The sequence below is a fragment of the Epinephelus moara genome, chromosome 16, assembly GCF_006386435.1.
Source record: "Epinephelus moara isolate mb chromosome 16, YSFRI_EMoa_1.0, whole genome shotgun sequence".
NCBI lineage: Eukaryota > Metazoa > Chordata > Actinopteri > Perciformes > Serranidae > Epinephelus > Epinephelus moara.
The window spans coordinates 9,500,796-9,522,252 of NC_065521.1; the positions used below are offsets into that span (position 1 = coordinate 9,500,796).

A 21,457-nucleotide genomic window follows, 5' to 3' on the forward strand; every position below is an offset into this window, starting at 1 on the left:
TTAGATGCACTTCACCCTACAGGCCTCAATAAGGATTTTGATATGAGTGTTATGCTGTAATCCAGATTGTTTTCCATTCTTTATAGAATTTGGGGTCTATGATTGACCCTTCAAAGCCCTTTGCTCTACTTCTGTATTGAGATGTGTGTGTGTAGATTTGGGGGATCTCTGATTAATGATGGCTTTAGCCTGATTCCTCCCAAAGCCCCATTTACTATGTGATATAATTGTTTGATACTGTTATAAGGTGCTTTGTGATTTTATATGTTTTTTCTGTTTTCACTGTGTTCCACTCCCTTTTTTGTATTTTGGTATTGTATGACAAGACAATGGCTTCCATTTGTATGCCTCACAGTATGCTATTCAGTACTTACAAATGACAACTTCCAGGAAGTAAAGCTTCTACCACCAGGGTTGTGCACAGGTGTTTCACATACTGCCAGTGATGAGACTGAGATTGGTTACTTTTACCTGCCTGTCCACTGTTGCCTCATTTATGCTCTGATAGATCAGAAGTGTGTGTCCAGGTTCCCTTGCCTCAGTGGAGTTTTGAATGAAATGAAATTTCACATTTTGTTTTATGACATAATATGTTTCAATAAATACCCCACCTGTAAATTTTGAAGCCTTTATTTGTTTTTAAAAAGGCAGCTGCTAGCTAGTGGCTAAAAAAGACTACAGATTGTTATCACACTTCGTTGTGGTGATGTTCATGCAACTGTGGTGTTGTTTGTTTATAGCCTAGTGTTAGCATTTTACTTCTGGCGACTGCATTTACACACACACTCATACGCACCTTTCTCCATGAACTCAGTAATGATATAGATAGGCTCCTCCTTAGTGACCACAGCATTGAGTCGAACCAGTTTGTCATGCTGTAGAGTCTTCATCAGGTTGGCCTCGGCCATGAAGGCTTCAACTGACATACTGCCAGGCTTCATGGTCTTCACTGCTACTTTGGTGTGTTTATTGTATGTAGCTTAAAGAAAAACAATTATCGCAATTAGAAAATGAATTGCTATTTTCCCATCTCCATCAATAACTGGACTGTATAATGATTCAGGTCTATCTTACCCATCCAGACTTCTCCAAACTGTCCTGCACCAAGCCTCTTTTCCAGTTTGAGGGATGATCTTGGGATTTCCCAGGCGTCTTTCTCCCATGGTTTCTCAGGTTTGGGGCTCAAGCACGGGTTGGTCAGGGTTTGGCAGAGGCCATCTCCTTGCTCTGGAATAAACAGAAAATTCAAGATTTGAATTTGTTATATATTTATGTCTAATGTTCAGAGTATAGTTTTTTTCATTTTATGCAAAATTAAACCATGAAAATCAGTCCTATGTTTTTCTTATTGAACTGACGTATTTTATTAAATTGACAGTTTCACAAAGCATTCAAACGTTCCAGTAAGTTCAGCAAAAATAAAAACATTCCCATGCTGATGCTTCTACTAATTGAATTAAAGCAATACAATCTATCACTTTGGTAATGACTCTGATAATGTTCCACATCAACAGTTTTAAAGTTGGCCAGTAGAGTGTGCTGTACATCACTGTAGGCACCACTTTAAATGGGACACAGACTGAAGTGGAGTTGCTCCTGTCTGAGACCATTAAATGAGAAACATTTTGAAAAAAACTCACCCCTTAGGATTACTAAGGATTCCTCATTCGCTCCTTACATCATCATTTTAATGACAGGCAATTACTCAACTAGACTATTAAAACACAGCAGTGAGGAAGTAAAAATCACTCAGTGACAAACTGTCTAAATTCTGACAGTAGTGAACTCACTCTTGTAATGGGTGACCAGCTCCTGCAGCGTGCCAAAGGTGTTGCGGGGAGAGATGTAGAATCCTCCATTGTCCAGTGTACGGATCTTATAATGTTTAACTGTGTCACCGTTGTGACCATCACTGTCTCTGACAGACAGGGAGTAGCTGCCTGTGGTGAAACAGAAAGAAAACAGTAGTTACCATGTGACCCATAGGGGATTTTTTAAATGCTGATGCCAGTATTTTTTTCCACTGATACAAGCTTATATTTTTAGATGATTCAACATGTTAAGTTCTATTTTTGTATGTATTGTGTATTTGTGTTTGTATTCCAGAGATGTTTAATTTTTAGAGGGACTGACTGCAGACCAACATGGGACACTTAAAGAGAGACTCAAGTGATTTAGTATTGCTCTTCCATGCAGTTGTATGCCTTCAAGAACCAGTCAGGTTGCAGTTACACTTTACATCAATGTCTGTCCAAAGTCATAAGTAGCCATAAGAGTTATTAATGCTTCACGTGCTGCTGCAAAGAAGTGGTATATTCTGAAATGTGGACGCCTCACACTCATCTTCAACCAGGCAGCACAGAAGATCTATACAATCGCCAATTCAGTATCTGACCAAATGTCTCCCCTTCTGTTCCTGAGTTATGGTGTTGAGTAATGGCCAGAAAAGTCATCTCAAGGCAATTGAATTGAACGCAACCAGACTTAGTTTTGTCTTAGAAGACGTTTCACCTCTTATCCAAGAGGCTTCATCAGTTCATGCTTGTCTGACTAGGCTGGAACTAGTCACACAAACTGGTGTGGAAAAACCCAGGTATTTAACCTCTGAGGAGGCCTTCATAAGGCCAATGATGTCATTGGTTAACCATTGGCCAGAAAAGTGTTTTTTGCAGAACATTATGATGTCACAGTGAAATTGAGCTTTGACTTTTTATATATAAAATGTCATCACTTCATCATTGTACCCGTTTTGTGACAGCTGTGTAAAATTGTATATATATTATATTATATATTATAAATTCTTGAGTTATGGCCAAAAGCAGTGACCTTTTGACCTTTGAGCACCAAATTCTACTCAGTTCATCCTTACATACAAGTGGATGTTTGTGCCAAATTTGAGGAAATTCCCTTGAAGCCTTCTTGAGATGTTGCATTCATAAAAATGAGACAGACACAAGGTCATAGTGACCTTGACCTTTGTCCTCTGACCACCCAAATCAGTTTATTGCTGAGTCCAAGTGGATGTTTGTGCCAACTTTGAAAGAGCGTTTTTGAGATATCGCATTATTGAGAACGGGATGTCCATACGTAAGTCTGTACATACATACAGATGTATGTATGGAGGAATGTAAAACCCCAAGACGTAATTCCTTATGTTTTTGCTGGCTATTGATGGATATTGGTGGCTATTGCCTGTGCGGAGGCATAAAGAGAGTGATCAAAATTGAAGCAACAGAGGCCATGATAACCTGACTTTTTGTCTCTCTTGTGCGTCAAATTCTAAAAACACTGGATCCTACATTTTCCATGATGAAATTCAGTAGTATCTTTTATTCCTTCTAAATGTTCACTTATTTTGAACTTCACACCTCCAATCCATAATGCGGGCATCATTATGTTTTCAGACTTAAAAGTCTCCCTCCAAAAGAATTGTATCACTTTTTCTGTTTTAAAACATCGTGTCAAAGGACTGCAGTTGAAAATTAGCCAGTAGGCCAACACTGGCACATTTACAAAGATGTTGATGAATGTGTTGTCCTTATAAATAAAATAAATTACATGAAATGAAGTCTGTTAAAATCAAATTGCTTGATGTGTTAGTTGGGATCTTTTCTGTCAATAATGTCTCATTATGATTACTTTGACTGCTCCATTAAGGCAGTGGTTTCCAACTGGTCCAGCCAGCTACATTTCTCCTTGGTCTTTAGTTCAAGGTCCACACATTTTAATATATTCAGCATCATACTTGTATTTGGCCATGTCATCGAGCTAATTTGCTGTCTCTATTAAGTAGTTGTCCTTTTGTCACTCACTCTACAGAAAGAGACGGCACTTCAAAATGAAAGCTCTGGACCGGAAATTCACTGTACTTAAAAATAAAATTTTCACAAACTTGACACGTGTGCAGGTCACTTGCGGTCCATTCAGAACGGACCCACAACCCACTTTTGGAACATGACCCACCAGTTGGAAACCACTGCATTAAGCAACAAATAATCTGTTTTAGAATGCCTTTTACTCACCCTGTGTGGTCTCACTGTCTCGGATCATGAAGGATCCCACTCTGTTCCCAGGGGCCAACAGCTGCCTCTCAGCATCTTTCCTGCTAACGCCCTTAAAGAACCACCTTAACAACAGGAAACAGATCAGTTAGCACAGAAACCTCCTAACGGCTCTTCCTGTGCAAGCCTTCGTTTTCCATTCCTGTGTGTGCTTTGTTTCCTTGTTCATTTCCACTTTGTGAAAAACAGCAAAAACTGCCATTTAAATAGGCCCACGACACTAGCATATTTATTTGGAAGGCTAATTATATTTTCATCGTTACATTATCATCACTACTTCTACTGAAAATAATAATAAAGAATAAGGATGAAAAAAATCATAGTAATATTGACAAAAAAAACAACAGATTTACCAGTGAGATACTGATAATGCCGATAAATGTGTTGTCAGTTTGAGTACACTTACTCCTCTGCCTCCAGAGTATCTTTGGCCACATAATTACTGGGGATGAAGCCTTCCTGACCCGTACTGAGTAACATTGCTCTCCACCACTCCCCTGATCTACAGAGAAAAAGACAGTGTGAAAACTTCTCATCAACAAAGACATGACAGTGTACTTTACAAGTCCAAAATCATTTGAACACAATTAACTTGTTATGATTATTTTATATAGTTATTCTTCTAAATGCAGCAAGAAAGAATAAATGAGCTTTCTCACTGTTGATACTTACTCCTCTAAGATTCTGAGCTTATCTCCCTTCTTGAAGCCAAGGTCACCATCATGAATGGCCTCATAGTCGTACAGAGCCATGGCAATACTCTCTCCTACAGCAGCAGGGCCAGGAAAAGAAGAAAAGCAGATGGTTTCATTTTGGTACATTGTGGTCTTGCAATGCAGTGTAAAATATGTCCCTTTTGCGTTGTCATGTGGAAGCTGCACGCATGTTTACTCTCTGAAGAATTTAAATTATGGCCAGAGAAAACATCTTTGGGCTTGTAAAACAAAACAAAAAAACACTTGAGGAACATAAAGATGACTGGAGCTGAAACCAAGCCTGGTTTTCTTGTGAAAAGTTGTCATTTTTAAGGAAGTTTTTCATGAGGTTTTCACCCGGCATCGCTGACATGTAGTGCTGTAGTGTGTATGTGAAAGTGAGGGGAGTGCAGTATCTGTGCATGTTGTTTTTTCACTGGACACACTGCATTTAAGTCTGAACTACAGCTATCTTTGTTACTAACACTGGACTCCCCGTACTTTGACTATGTAACTGACTTCCGTGTACACTTGATAATAATAGCAGTCAGGCTGGTCTTCTGTGTATTGGAGGCCTGTGTGGTGAGGCGGTGAGAGGGGCTATCGCTCTGCGCCGACACACTCGCTCTCCTTCCTCTCTCTCACATGTTGTTTTGAGCTTCATTAGTTACTTTTTCTTTGCATCAAACCAGCACTGAACTAGATGTTAGAGGTTAGAAATAAAACTGTCATTGACTGACCTTATTGGTTCATTAGTGGTTGGCTTAAAAAAAAGATTTAGCATCAAGAGCAAGGTTGCCATTGCGTAAGTGGGGCTACAGCAGTATGTAAATAGGAATTGTGACTCACCGTCTGAAGCGTTAGCATTGGATGGCATTTTGCTCTGTTGAGAGAAAGACAGAGAGACTTATGTTGATGTGCAGGCTTAAGGAAGAGTTCAAGTTTGTCAAATATTAATTCTTCCCTTTTTGTTGATTCAAAGTGAGAAAAAAACTTTCTTGAAGCTGCAGTATTTTTTGTTTTGTTTTTGTTTTTGCCATTTAGGGGCAGTGCAACACTATCACCATACTAAGTTGTCATGGCAAACGTGTTTGCAAACGGACTTTCTACATTAGTTAGTGGTTAACTTGGTGTATCTAACGTACAGTGGATTTTTAGAGCGTTCTCACTTAAGACGTGTGACTCCTGCTGCTGGTAATGACACTGATGACAGGTGTGACTCAACCAAAACATTAAAGTTACAGGCCACAAAAACAAAATAATGAGCTAAGAGATGCTGAAAAGCTTGTAAGGCCCTGATCAGACAGTGCATTTAAGCAGCCATAGGCATCTTTTTGGAATGGGTGTGAATAAAAGTGAAGGGTTTCACTTGCTGCCTTTGCATTGTGCAAGTACATGAACGCTTCATGTTAAAGAAACTTCATCTCAGAGCAGAAAAAGCACATGACTTCATTGGCCATTGTCCAATCTGATGAGTTGAGAGGCAGGTCTTTTGTGGTAGCAATGACAGCAAGTAACAGTTAGTAGCATACATGGTTTGTGTGAAGCTAATGCTAACTGAATTGCATCGTCGCCCTTGGCAAGCTGCGGGACATATCTAAACAAACTGTAGCTGCAAATTCTCTCTAACGTCTAACTGTCCCTGACTCATCCTAAAATAAGCCTTAAAGTGATCATCCTCCTCGCGCAGCTCTGGACCAGCTGGTTGTTCTCCGTGATTTCTCCTCTTTCTGAGGGTCTCATACATCCACACCGATCTCCATTTTCCTGTGTCCTACGTACTGTCTATGAACAGCCTCTCACCTGCAACCTGTCCATTGTTCTATTTTTTTAATATTTATTTTTTTATTTTAAGGTACAGATCTGTGAGTTTACTTCACAGCAACATAGCAGTTAAGCTAACGGCATGTGTTTCAGTGGTTGCTTAGCAAAAATTTAAATAAAGATGCAGCAATATTATATTTAAATTTTTAAAGAGCACATTTCAAGTATAGACCAAAATATAGCATAAAACCATTGCACAGAAAAAAAATGTTTGAAAAGAAGAGAGGAAGGAAGCACTTTATCTTATCAACTTTAAAAATCAAGATGTTGCTGGCAGTAATATTTGCTTTAGGTTTTTTGGTTTGTAGTGGGTTTATCAGACACACTTTGTTTTCAACACAGTGCAATGTTAGCACAAATACGAGCTGAGCTGAGTGGAGACCAGACAGCCAGACAGACTGTCTGTAAATTTAGACACCTGAGATAATACAATACAGTATGTGTGAGGCGAGGGAAGTCTTAGGTGTTGCTTAATGCTCAAATTTTGATCATACGTCTCCTGCCTCAGTGCTCTGGTTCTGCTTCTGTCACTTCCTCTTTCTTCATTGAGGGAGAACGAGATGTTACAGTCAGCACACAGGAAGCAGTGGCCAGAGGAACCACACTTACACGCAACAGCACTGCTGTTTTACCAATGGCACGGAGCAAAGTCTTGCCAGTATGCAATCAAGCCTGGGAACATGTTCGGACTACATCTATCCTCTCTGAAAAGAACACAGTCTCTTGTCACTTGTGGGAGTAACCTGTGAAAGTGTGATGTTTTCTTTTCATATTTCATCTCATACTTTCACTGCTTCTGCAACTGACACCATTAACCTTCCTCATTCTTTATTTATAGCAGAGGCACTTCTGCAGGCGTGGCTTCTCATTTTTATAAGCAAAATGTTCATCAATACTTTTTGGTCACATATAATGTGGCTAAAGACCTAAATTCATGTTCAGTGGGGGAAGTAACTAAATACATTTACTCAAGTACTGTACCTAAGTATAATGTTTCCATTTGATGCTATTTTATACTTGTCCTTCTCTACATTGCGGGGGGGGGGGGGGGGGGGGGGGGATATTGTACTTTTTGCTGGCCCACATTTATGTGCCAGCTGTTGTAACTTGGTGCATTTCGGATCAACCATTTNGGGGGCGGGGGCGGGGGGGGGGGGGGGGGGGGGGGGGGGGGGGATATTGTACTTTTTGCTGGACCACATTTATGTGCCAGCTGTTGTAACTTGGTGCATTTCGGATCAACCATTTTGGCTTGTGACCTCCCCAAAAAAGCAGCATGTAGCTGAGGCCCTTGGGTCACATTTGAGATTGATAAAGGTCAAATTATTCAAAATTCCCCCCAAAATGGAAAAAAAAAAAAAAAAAAAAAAAAAAAAAGAGAGTCCACACTAACAGAACTTTACTTCTTTCCTACCCCATTAATCATCTCTCAGATTTATCTTGTGACCTTTTGGAGGGATCCGACCACAAGGTTGTTTACCACTGGATTAAAGGACCAACAGTATAAAAGGTAGCTCTCATTGTCACAGGGGCCATTTTTCAGTATAACAAGTATTTTTACGTTTGATATTTTACAGCAACTACAAGGAACCTGGTCTCACTCCATCAAACTCGTCCTCAGTGTCAGATACTGATGCGCTGAGGTGCCTTTTAGCTGCGTTTTAAGACACAGGAGACTTCTGTTCATCTCCCGTAAGAAACCAAAAGTCAATCCAGTTATTCTAGTGCTTGTATGTGAAGCACACTACGCTAGTGACATATGTCACATGGCATTACATTACGCTAGTAACAAACATAATTATTTTGAGCCAGATCATGCTGGGTTTTTTTTTTTTTGACCCTAACGTCGTGCTCTGTTTAAGTGTTATGTTGTATCTTGCCATGAGATGAAAACCAACTAGATACTTTTCTCAGATTTTGATCTGTCACAACATTACTGCTTACAGCTTTGTTTCCAAAGTTTCCTGCTGTGGGGTCTTTGACATAATGGGCGGTCTGTGTACGGTTCTGCAGGTCGTCGTTACCCGTCCCTTTGCTGAAAGGCTCCTGCTCCTTCTTTGAGCCCACACAGCCCATGGTGCCTTCTGCAGGAAGACAAGAGAGGAAAAACAGCGAGACACGAGAAATGTTATATGCAGTAGTCAGGCCTAGTTCTCTCAGCCATAGAGTGACTTCATACGTATTGACACTATTAGGAGAACAGTGGAATTTTATTGGGTTGCACCACTTAGTAGTGAACATGTACTGATCATTAAGTATAAGAATAAGGGATTTTATGTAAAACAACTAGCTTCCATGATTTTTTTCTCACGATACTATTTATCATTTTCAAGCTTTTGTTCCACAAACAATTTTCAGCACACATCCTGAGCTAGGATGGTAAGATGCACAGCACCACAAAAAAAAAAACAGGTTAATAAAAGAACAATTAATGTATTAAATAATCTTTCAATTCCACATGGGGCACTATGCTAGTCAAATATGTGACAAACACTAATAGGAGTAAATATAAACCTTTCTTACTTCAGATATAAATAATCATTAATACAACATATAACAATCGTGAATGAAGTTCAGGTTAACCTTAGACTCAAGGATGTTGATTTACAGGACTGGCATGAGGACGTTTATGATAACAGTGTAATAACCAAAGATCAAAGTCTTTTTGCTAAGCCCTGTGTACAGACCTAATCTGTGTACATTAAGTTGTAGTTATATATGAAAGAAGAGATATTTATGTGATTATAAAATAAAAACATTCAGCACTAAGAATACTGCAGGATGATGAAGCCCTTACAGTCCCAAAAGTTAATATGTTTTATTTTGTGCACACAAGTTAATCTATTGTCTGTCCCACAAGATAATAACTTATGCACACATGATAAAAACAATATCACCTTTCGGGACTCTCGGGGCTCCGTATCACAGATTTAAACTGTCTGACCAAGTTTTAATAAGGGGTATCTTTAAGTAACTATTACACATTTAACATGGTGTGCCTTATTTACATTTTTAATTATTTATCTTTTTTTTTTTTTGTATTTTATTGTATTTACAAATGATTTGGCAACATATTTTTATGTCTTATTTTTTCTTTCTTTTTTTTTTCTAAATATACATGTATGTCCATATAACTCCTTGAGGTCATTGTGAAATATAGAAAAGCAGTCAAAATTGATAAATCATATGAAATACTATGTGCACACACACATATATATATGTAGACAGAGAGATAGATAGACAGTACTTCATACAGTATATATATATATGTATATAGCATTAATGATAGGCAAACTGTTCCCCATGAATCCTTGTGCAATTATCTTAACAAGCTAATGCTAAATTACTTTGTAGCACCTTTTCCCCCCCCAAATATGTCCAATTAACTGTATTTAGATGTGAAGAGTACAGACATTCTTGTGAGCCACAATGGAATATTTTTGTAAGTATTTTCAAGCAAGACAGTCTGACACACCGTCCACCTCAGACACCTCCGGCTAAAGTGCAGAGGTATCGCCAACGTACCTAGTAGCCATGCTACAGCTGCTGCTGACTAAACAGCTACAGGCAAGTGCAAAGAAGGGAGAACTCAAAAATATTCAGAGAATTATTCCAAATGCAACTCAGTTTTATACAATAGGGGGTCCCTGCTCCGTCTGTCTTTCAGCTACAAGGTCCTTGGCCTGAAAACATTGAAGAACCCTGGTTTATTGCAGTACAACAGTTAGCGTGGTCAAATGTAACCAGAAATGTCGTCCTTTATTATTTCATAGATAATAACATTTGGTATTTTACTGATATATTGACCAGCAAACTGGAAATCCCCCTGGTTTTCATCTCTGAAATCTGCACATCAGCTAATGCTAATTTCCTCTAGCAAAAAACCCATAAAAAACAAAGTGGCCTTACCAGAAAAGTGAAATATCCAACTCCTTACAGTCTTTCAGTACAACCAAACACATATCATGTTGCACCCTGTTGACCTGGGCATTGTCTTGAGAAAACCCCTGTGCTTATTTACAACATGAGTAATATGAGGAGTTGAAAACCTGCAGTCTGTACTGAGAAACAATTTGCAAACTGTGACACATGATAAGAAAGCTTAGACATTATCTCTCTCAGCTGGCTGTTACTGTAAACGTATTTCAAAGTGTCTATGAGGTGTGAAGATGGATTCACATGATGTTGTTAGATATTCTTCGCTACAGGGGGAAGACTGAGAAGACAAGGCTGCCTTGTAACTGACATAGTCAGTCACCTCACTGGATGACCATGACTGTATGATTTTGGCAATGCTGTGTGCTCCTGCAGTCTCTACATTATTGGCGTTTATTCTGACTTAATAGTTTTTACAGATGTTGGCCACCTGAAATACTGTTTTGGTTCTTATAGATCTGTGAAGAGCATCCGGGAATGATCACTACAATGTCTTTCTATCTACTGTGGCAATAAACATGTATCCATACAAACCCCCTCATTCATCTGTAACATCTAGGAAATACTTTGTTTTCCCTTCGCATCATACTGTATCTGCATGTGTGTATCTACATGCAAATGTGAATGCAGTTATCTGGAACACGGTTTAACAAAGAGGGAGTGTGTGCTGGGAGACAGAAGCTGTGTTTTACAGCACATGTTAGCTCACAAACACAGATGGGGAGGACATAGTAGATGGGAGTTATTCTGTGTAACCCATCTTCAGCTCAGAGAAGCAGATTATTGCACTGAGTGAAGGAAGTGTATCAAGAGCACTAAACAGCGGAGCCCTGTTACTATGCAAACAGATCTTCAATGATTGTGGAGGTCACATGTTGTGAATAATAGAAGCGTGCACAGCTCCAAATCATGAACACTATATGGGGTGCACGGCTGTGGCAAGGATCAAAACAAACAGAACATTGGCACTCACAGATAAATAGTCTTCTTATTAACTGTGGGCAAAAATGTTTGTTTCAGCTGGGAGCTGTCATCAGCATTTGTTCAGAGGTCAAATGTCACCATGGAGTGACCAAAACTACCACAAAGGAAGACAGTGCTATCTTCTGTAGACACACTTTCAAATCACAAGTGACAAAAAACACCAACACTGACAAAACTTGAAATGTTTCTGTAAGCATATTGATCTGTTCTTCAATAAATATCTACAGTCTAAATTATCAGCGTACTGCCCTGCTGTCACTCACCGCCTCACTGTACACTAATAAATAATGGAAAATATTTCATCTCAAACACAGGAAGCTCTGGTGATCTTGATGTCAAAATTAGTGACGTTAACATATTTGCTTCCTATTTTCTGTTTTAAACCTGGTTCCTCTTTAAATATCTAATTGCAGAAAGGTCAGGTTCACAAGTATTGAACTATCGTGCCTCCCTGTCATATTTGTACTGGTATAAAATGGAGGTCAGCATTAGGCTGGTGGTAACACATTGCCCTAGTTTGGCTTTGTAGAAATTCAGCTGGCATTGATTCTTCTCAGTCCGTCAGCAAAGCACCTACGTCAAAGGAAATCCACACTTCCACATAGCCTGAATAAAAATCTAAGTCCACTCTACTGGCAGCTCTTAGTGAACTGGACTGAAATGTTATATCAAACTTTCAGTGTCAGTGAGATCCACTGGGACTCAATTATAGCGACTAGCAAGCCAAACAAAAAATATGAAGGCAGATGGAAATGTCATAAAGCTCCAGACTGGGATGGTTAGCATTGCTGTGTCTTTTTAGAAGCTTCCACTGGTGCCCCCTTTCTGACAAATTAGTACTGGCTCTTGAACCGGTTCCCTAAAGCATTCTTGAAACCTTGGTGCTATTAAGCAAACCGGCCTGCATTTCCACCAGTTTTAAGGGGAACCATTGTAATCAAGAATGCGTCATCAGCAGAGGGCGTTGCACAATGTACAGTGGAAGTATTTAGTAGTAGCAAGAAGGTAGATTGCATCAGTTACCTGTGGGCATTTGTTCGTAATGGTTCAAAATTACGAGCAGAAACCAGAGCAGAATCCTTCCATGTTGGTGGAAAAAGGTGTGTAGGGGAGCTTACTTTTAAATTCTACTCGAAGTAATTTTAATTGCAAATTCAAATTTGTTCTCAAAGATTTATGCATAAAATATTATGTACATGAAAATCAGCAATTCCTGTTTTTCAAATATCTCCATAAATGGCAAGATACATAAAACACCATATAGTTACTATTTCTATCAAACCACCATATATTAATATTTACATCATATACACTTATTCTATGATCAGAGGCAAACTGCCCTGATGGAAAGGCTGGGCAATATGGAGAAAAAAAAATATCATAATATTTTTAAACAATACCTCGATATTGATATTGCAACAATATGGTAGGGTAAATTATTAGTGCTTTCTCAAAATATTTACATAATGACATTTTTGATAAATAATCATCACTAACGTGGATATAATGACTAAGTGGGTAAAGGCAAATAATAAAACAACTAGAACAGTCTGGTAAGTTCAGAAAATTACAACACTTTACTGTGATGGATGATATTACAATATCCAAAATCTAAGACAACATCTCATCAGTCTCATGTCATTATGTCGATATCAATATCATATCAATATATTGCCCAAACCTACCTTATCAGACTCCATGTTTATCCACACACCTTTGCACGTATGTGCTCGAGCAAAGGTCCAGACCACATCAATATATCAGCTGATATTGGCTTATTGCAGATATTTTGGTATCAGTGTATATGTCCAACAACAATTTGCAATGCAGAAAAGCTAAACTAGTTCACAGTTCTTTGAAATATCAAATAGAATATTGTTATATACTATTTAAAATTTAGATTTATATGAGTACTTACCTCAAACTTCTAGTATCAGTCAGGCTGTAATATCTGATAATATGTGCTTAGACACAACTGCAGAACTTGACTTTATATATTAACTCTACTCCTAAGCCATCATAATGGATTGCAGGGGATGATTCACTAGATTTCAGGCCTCACATGCTAACCGGACTCTACAGGTTCAAGGGGGACAATCCCAGTAACTCAACACCTGCTGTGTCACTGGTTAGAAAACATAATATTAAAGGAAGTGGTGAAGCAGGGGGAAACAGCTAGCCTGGCTCTGTCCAAAGGTTAAAACAATCAAACTGCCAGCTTTCCTAAAGCTCATTAATTAACATATCTCATTTTGTCAATACTCCAGGAAATCACTGCTCCCAGAGAGAAACAGTTTGAGCATGTAGCTCCCAGTAACTAATCATCTTTACACTTGTGTTTGTATGGTTTAAACAAATGACATACAATGAGTCAATTAGTGAGTTTTAGAGGTGCTGGTGGACTGATTTTTTTTAACCTTTGAACAGAGCCTGGCTAGCTTTCTTCCTGTGCTGCACCACTTCATGCTAAACTAATCACCACCTGACTCTGGCTTTTTATGAACCTGGTCTCATGGAAAGATGTGGAATGACTAAGACCTCTAAACACTGCATTTATGGGATGAGGCATCAAGTAGCAACCTCCGAAGTTGAAAAATGAAGCCAACGTGGGAGTCCCAGAACTTGCCTCTAATGGCCACTTGAAGCTGGCTCCAAAAATGAATCAATCCCTGTACACCCCCATGCTGAAAAATGTTTAACTTTACTACAGAAATAAATATGTTTACAGCCTGGTACGAAAAACAGTTTTGGTCTTTATGGCTAATTTCAACATTCATGACAACTGTACAGGGGGTAAATGTTTATATAACTCACCCGTTTACATATTATTGAGGATTAGGTTACACATACTTAAGGGCAGGGCTGTCTGCAAGGCATATGAGCCAGATCCACCATTGCACTTCCACAGCTTCACCCTCTTATCCAAATATGGTCACTTTTGGCTCCAGAAATCCAAGATGGCAAATGTCGAACTCAAAGCTTCAAAACAGGAGTCCACAAACCAATGGATGATGACATGGAAGCTAAGTCCATTATGTCTATGAGGGGCACGTATTGTGTGTGCCCACAGAAAAAGTGCCTATGGAAAGCCAGTTGGTATATTTTCTTGTAGTGGACATTTAAAATCCCTTGTTCAAAACATCAAGCAATGGGAGACGGTTAATGTTATGCCCTCATGTGGGGCTGATCTAAATGCTTCCAAGCTTCAATCTTTGCCATGGTAATCAATATCTTAATCTGTACTTGCATACCTTGTTTTTTTTATGTTTTTCACCAATAAACTGGTGGAGGAAACCGAAAAGAGGGAGCAGGTGTAAGATGAGGATGAGGCCAGTGTCCTCAGTGTAGTCAATGACCCTCCCTTCAAGCAATTAAATCGGCTGTCTGACGAGAAAAAGGAACAGGTGAGATTAATTGCGGATGGTTATTCACTGGCAACTGTAGAAGTTTGCTTTGCATCTAGTGATGTGGCTGGACCTGCAGCATTCTGATTTATTGATAACTTACTGAAAGAATTAAGTCCTCCCCCAGCCCCCCCCCAGGTCCTGTCGTGTCCTATCAAAGCTTCTAATACTCGTGAGTAAATATGCGTGAAGCCTTGAAGCTCCAAAAATTCTTATTCAGGACAGAGACTTCAACAGTTTAGCAGTCCAGTAAACCTTGAACTGGACAATTCTCACACATTTAGCTCTCTAAGCATAAAGCCCAGACCAAAATGGAAACATAAGCATATCATCAGGCAGTCATGAATGATACACAGCTTGTCATGCATTTGCTAAACAGTGGGTGGAAACTCCAAATAGAGCACAAAGCCTTTGTGAAATTAAAAGCTTAATCATCTACAGCTGTTTCACAACTATTGTCCATCATCAAAACTACACAATTAAAAAAAATGGATGCCAACTTTGCAAAGAATGTTTTTATGCTAACTTTAGCCCCTTGTTGGGGATATGAAACATAAATCTATGAGAAACTGCTTATGCTTTGACCATGATGACAGTTTCAGTTCTGTGCTTCTGTTCCTTCTCATAGTTACTCGTGTGCAACTGTCCAGAACTAGACCTTTCATCCTGACTAAAGATGAACTGAGTAAACGTTTAAACGAATTACTTTCAACTGCTTTCCACAGGATTTGTTGCTTCTTGCTCCATACCACAGGTCTGTGGAAATCAGATCTGTGTTAGTTTGACAAGAATGTTGAAAGGAAGATCATGTGTAATGGTGGAAATCCCAAATCTATATAATCACTGACTCAGTTGCTCTTCAGTTAAAAGAAAATCTGAAAATCTGGATTCTATCAACAGATGAACTATCCATCAAACTCTCTGAGCAGTCAGAAGGAATCCGTTGCAAGCAGTAATGTGTATTTAGTAACTTTTTTCAGAAAGCATGAATGATGACATGATTTCCCATCACCTCCCAGGTCACATGGCAGCATGAGCTTCAACATGACCAAAGAAGTCTAATGTAGAAATCTAACATTAAAAACAATAACATTTAATCACTGTTCTTGCAGAGAGTTAAATGAGATTGTTAGCACCCTCATGTCTGTCCGCTAAATATAAGGCTACGGCCAGGAGTCATGACATGCCCAAAACTCGGAAGCCCTGTTAGTCCAGAAAATTCCCCATTGGACAGAAAGCCCATTTCCCTGACAGCCTGTTATCCTAAAACAAAGTCCTGTTTCTCTGAAAATACATTCTCCTTGCAATTAGTTTCATTTTTCCAGCAGCGTTTCAGCCACTGATCACAAACTGTCCCTGTCTTTGCAGCGACATTGTGACAAACATGATCCTAACCCTAAATTCACCACATCATTTTTGACAAAGGTAGCATACCGTATCCATGTTTTACCGAAACATACAATGCAAACATTTTTTCAGTTTCCTCTAACTGCAGGGATCGTGTATTTTTTTTAATATGCAATGTTAGAATGTTATATATTTGGAGCAGAACAGCAGCATGTATTACTTCCTCTTTCAAAATTTACATATATTTAAAATAATCTCTGTACTATTCAAGAGCACTGTTAACATCTAAAAGAGGACAGCATGCAGTTCTAACTAACCACATCATGCAGAACGTGGCAGGAGAGCAGTATAACCTCTCAGCCTCTGTCTCTATATTGGATCAAAGTGACAGTTACCTTTAGACCTATATTTAAGTAACTTATTTTTATAATACAGAACTGTGAGAACAGGAAGAAGAGTAGTGGAAAGTTCCCTGATACCTTTATTGATCACAAGCTCAAATTGCAACCAATCACATTATAAAATATGCTGAGTTTAGTTTCAATTGAAGAACAGAATTTAAATGATATCAGCTCAAAAATGTACATCCTGACTGCTCAGAAACACCAACCAAACACTACTGTCCCTTCTGTCATACTGTAACTGTAAGGTTAGACTTTGTATAAAGGCCCACTTCATAATTATCAAATTATGTCATACCATGCAAATAACCACTGCAAGCATCATGCTGTGTAGCCATAAATCTACAAGACAAGCAACCACATTCAGCACAAGCTTTCAGGATGTGTGGATCACAAGTGGGCACTGATGCTTTCTTAATGTGAAGGCACAAAAATGTCCAAACATGCACTTCACCCTTGTAGATTTGCATGTGTTATCTTTATCCAAGTTATACAAGTTGCACACATCTTAACTGTGTACCTGTCCAAGCAGTGAGCAGCCAGTTCACTTCTTGACTGGCACTTCAGATGACTGCCACAATTACACCCATGAAAGATCCCAGGTATTATACTAGTGTGCCACAGTAACACATAAGAGCCAAGACTCCCGACAGACTGAACACAGCAATAATTCATGTACATTCTGTTATGAGGAGCTATTTTGTACGCAGATGTAAATGTTGTGGGCTGTGAAACGCTGCCAGACTGTGTGTACCTGTTTGGGACTGCCTCAGGCCATAACAACATCATTTGCCAGCCTGGCATGCAACCAAGAGGACATTAGACACAAAGAAAGAAATAAAGAAATAAAGAAAGAAAGGATAGAAGGAAGGAAGGAAGAATATATTCTCATAGCACCGATGCTCACCTTGTTACTTGCATTGCTATTAAGTTACTTATCAACAAGGAAACTGTTGACAAAAGACTCAGGACTGCAGGACGTCTCCATCTCAGCATGCTCAGGTGTCTCACTTTTTACCACTGCATGACATGATTACATTAAACTTCATGGACAGTTCTGTTGGACTGAATCTGAGCCTTTAAGCTTCCATCTGTGCATCTATAGCCTATACTTCTGTATGCTGGCTGTTGCCACCATCAACAAGATCCAGTTTACTTGACTATATGGACCAAATGACTTAGTAGGTTTTACATGCACAGTTGAGTTGGGCTACTATTATAGCTCAACGAGGCCACTTAATTGGGTTTTAAGAAGTGATTTAAAAGAATATACTGATTCTGCTAGCCTTATCTCCTCAGGCAGGTCATTCCAAAGCCGAGGGGCCCTGATGGCGAAAGCTCGGTCGCCTTTGGTTTTAAGCCTCGACTTTGGAACGACCAGAAGGGCCCCACCTGAGGATCTAAGGCTGCGCACTGGTTCATAGGGGTTCAGCATATCAGTAATGTAGCTTGGGGCCAGACCCAGACATGCTTTAAAGTGATCAGTAAAATCTTAAAATCAATTCTAAAATGTACAGGGAGCCAATGGAGGGAAGCATTGTGTATGTCCGACTCTGATAGGTGGCGATATGCCCCCTTTCAGCTTGTTAGTATTGGGCCTTTTTCCTAAAACGTTACAAACCAAACAATCAACAAACAAAAAGTTAGCTACAGTTAGTTAGCTGCAAACTGGTGGACAACCATGGTGGACAACTTTACAGCTCTGTACATTTCATACGTCCAAAAATGCACAGCTCTGGATGTAGATTTCACCATGTTGTTTCCAGCTACTTCTTCTATTACGCATTTAATGCTATTCAACTTCTGGGTCAAAGCCCGGGGTGGAAACTGTGGAGGATGTGCAGAGCACCTAGTCCAGTTTGGGTCTGATTGACTGTATAGATTCAGGAGTAATTCAACTCCCAATCGCATTTTCTGGGTGTGTTAGTCTGACTTTGAGAAGTTCGATTTTGTACAATTTCAGTTGGACTAACATGTTTACATGTATTTTAAAAGTCTGGTTTTAGTCAGACTAACACAATGAATCGATTTTCATGTCATGTAAATGTACTGAGTGTGACGTCACGCTAACAACAACAGTCACTTCCAGGTAGACAACTGGTACTTGATTTCAATCGCGGTGATATATGAATTTGGCTGACTTGTTTACTTCTGTTGTAATTTTCAGCTGTAACTGTAATGTCTAAAGGTATAATTAAACATGGTGGTCCGACCTATCTGAAATTTCTGCTGTGCTTTCCAGCTGGCACTGGATGTCAATATGAAGTCAGAAAGACATGGGACTCTAATGTTGGACAGACATTACATTTTGTTTGAAATAAAAATTGGGTTGATGATATGATGTTCATAGGAATGTCACACGTGCACAGTCATCTGCTGGTGCCACAAGAAGGCTGGTTAGTACGTTAGTTAGTCAGCAAGACAGTGATTACTGTTACAGAAAATGAATGAAAATGAATGTGCACATACACTTTTTTTTATTGTACATATTGGACCATATGCTGCTATCTTTATGGTTTTGTTTTTCATAAAGGAAGTTAGTTTTGCTTTCTGTCAAAGCAAGACATAGTCAAGCAACCCTCCATGGATGTTGTGACATTTGCAACAACCCTTTACTTTTCTTTTTGCATCATTTGGGGAAAAAGCAGATGAATATGGCTGCTACAGGCTAATGCAAGATACGCCGGATGAAGGATTTGACTATGGCCATCAGTATGATGTAATACTAGCATTTCTGGAATGTACACAACACACTAATGTTTCATACACAAAGAGCATCCCTGTAAGGTTCACTAGAATTAAAGCATTTTCCTTTAAGGGGTGCACAGGGGTGTCACACTGGGGGGAAAAGTGGGACTGATTACCCAGGGCCCTAATGGAGGGGGGGCCCTTGAAAAGCCTGGCACGAAAGGTTTTGTTTGCAGTTTCTTATTTCTATTAGTGCCATGATTAAATTAAAATTGGCTGAATGTATCAGTATAAAAAAAGGAACCTTTTATTCTCTAAACATAGCTACCCCCCCCCCCCCCCCCCCAAAAAAAAAAGGGAAATCAGGGTTCCAAAAAAAGAAAATAAAGAAAGGAAAGAGAAACAAAGTAAACTGACTTTGAGTGCTTTATCTCCTTCTCTCTTTTCTCTTTTTCTGTTTTTCTCTATTGTGTTATTTGTTTTTATAAATACTAAAAGAGAACAGTGTCTGTGTCAGTTCTGTAAACGCACTAATTAACTTCATATTGCATTTGTATATTTACCAATAATTTCTTTATTTGTATTTACTTATGATCTGTGCAAAGTGACACCACTCTCAATAAAATGCTTTAACTAGAAAGTAACCTGCGTAAAAAACAAATAATAATAATAATAATAAAAAAAATTGATAAAAAATCAAAAGGTACATGAGGGGGCCCACAAAGACAGACTTTGGTGCTACGCCCCTGGGGATGCACCACTAATAGCAAATACACATGCTTTCATACATAATACTTAATATTTGTTACTTGTGGTGGGCTTTCTATAATTTTGAGCCCACTAACATCTGACATTAAAGTTAATGTGCAGATACTAAACGCAGCACAGAGCAGAACAGAAACTAGTCTAGTTTCTGGTTTCTGGTTTAGTCTAGATGGACAGTCTAAAAATAACTCTCTCTCTTGCTCACAAACACACACACACACACACACACACACACACACACACACACACACACACACACAGTTGAACAGAGGTGAACCACTAAGACCCGTCACTTCATAGAATGCTAAAGAAAGTGGTGGGCAGCAGCACTGAAATAAACGTGTGTTTATCAATTTGTTAACATTACTTTTAACCACTTTCACGTTCCTCTACATAACTTGTGTAGCCTACAGTGTCTTCTGTAGGCGGTGGTTGTTTTAACTCAGAGAGACTTGAAGTTCCTCTTTTTAGAACTGAGCATCCTTGTTGTAAAACTACCTTAAATTTGTGGATCATCAAAACATAACTTTCATATTCCCCCCTATATTTTTGAAGACATTTACTCCATTTTTCACTTTGTCATCTTTCTGACAGTTCGGCTACTCCCTGTCCACACACGCAAACACAGATCAAGGAGACACTTACCGCGCTTCAACCAATCACTTCGACTGTTACTTCTGCGGTCGTGTATGCTCTTCTAGATTCGGATGACAGTGTGGAGAATATTCCTCATTTCTTTTTCGTAGGTTCCATCCCGTTACAGTACTTTTTTCTTTGGGTTAGGTGGAAGATCCGGACGGGGCGGCAGAGCGCAGCGCACTGGGCTTGTACAAGGAAGTTTGAGCCGTGCGCATCTGACTGAGTTGGTGAAAGAGGAACAAGCACACACCGAGTGTGCTCATGGTTTCACTGACTTTTTTTCAGCTGCTTCTGTGGTGGTACTTTGATGGACTTGTGAGAAAGAGGCTACCTTGTGCCTCAAAGCGCAGGATAAAAAAATAAGCGCTAAAGATGTGGATGGTTAAGTTACTTAGGGTCTTTTTGAATATCTTTTAAACTTATTAATTTGTTATTTGTTATTTAATAGATAAAGTTGTCTGGAGATCATAGTTCAGCCACTTTTTGGCAGCATGTCTCCTGTTGTATTAAATCATTAGACATTATACTAACATGTATGCCAAAAAATGTAATTTGTTGTAATTAATATCAATGCTACTATCATGTTATGTGGAGGAGTGAATGGACAGAGGGAAGAATGGATAAATGGATGGATGCCATGGATGGGTGGACAGATGCGAGGACATTTGCATGATGTGCAGCAGCAGCAGGACAGCTCTAACATGTATCCAAAT

The 21,457-nt window shown here is 39.1% G+C and overlaps 1 protein-coding gene across 2 annotated transcripts; it reads right to left on the minus strand.

Moving 5' to 3' along the window:
• Positions 1–735: 735 nt before the first annotated feature.
• On the minus strand, positions 736–20,966 carry hck (HCK proto-oncogene, Src family tyrosine kinase). Of its 2 annotated transcripts, none has more exons than XM_050065945.1 (9): positions 20,751–20,966; positions 8,525–8,664; positions 5,606–5,639; positions 4,734–4,827; positions 4,468–4,563; positions 4,023–4,126; positions 1,791–1,940; positions 1,075–1,227; positions 736–979 (listed from the first exon to the last, which is right to left on the minus strand). In XM_050065945.1, exons 2-9 carry the CDS (start codon positions 8,654–8,656, stop codon positions 756–758), a joined length of 987 nt encoding a protein of 328 aa, XP_049921902.1. In that variant the 5' UTR covers positions 8,657–8,664; positions 20,751–20,966; the 3' UTR covers positions 736–755. The 2 variants fall into 2 exon arrangements, with proteins under 2 accessions (XP_049921902.1, XP_049921903.1); XM_050065946.1 differs by lacking the exon at positions 20,751–20,966 and adding an exon at positions 13,419–13,506.
• Positions 20,967–21,457: the final 491 nt, after the last annotated feature.

Coding starts and splice junctions, on each gene's coding strand:
- hck (XM_050065945.1), bottom strand. CDS start 8,656: ATGGGCTGTGTGGGCTCAAAGAAGGAGCAGGAGCCTTTCAGCAAAGGG. Junction 4,564..4,733: donor AAGCTCAGAATCTTAGAGGA/GTAAGTATCAAC, acceptor TTTTCTCTGTAG/ATCAGGGGAGTGGTGGAGAG. Junction 1,941..4,022: donor AGACAGTGAGACCACACAGG/GTGAGTAAAAGG, acceptor GTTTCACCACAG/GCAGCTACTCCCTGTCTGTC.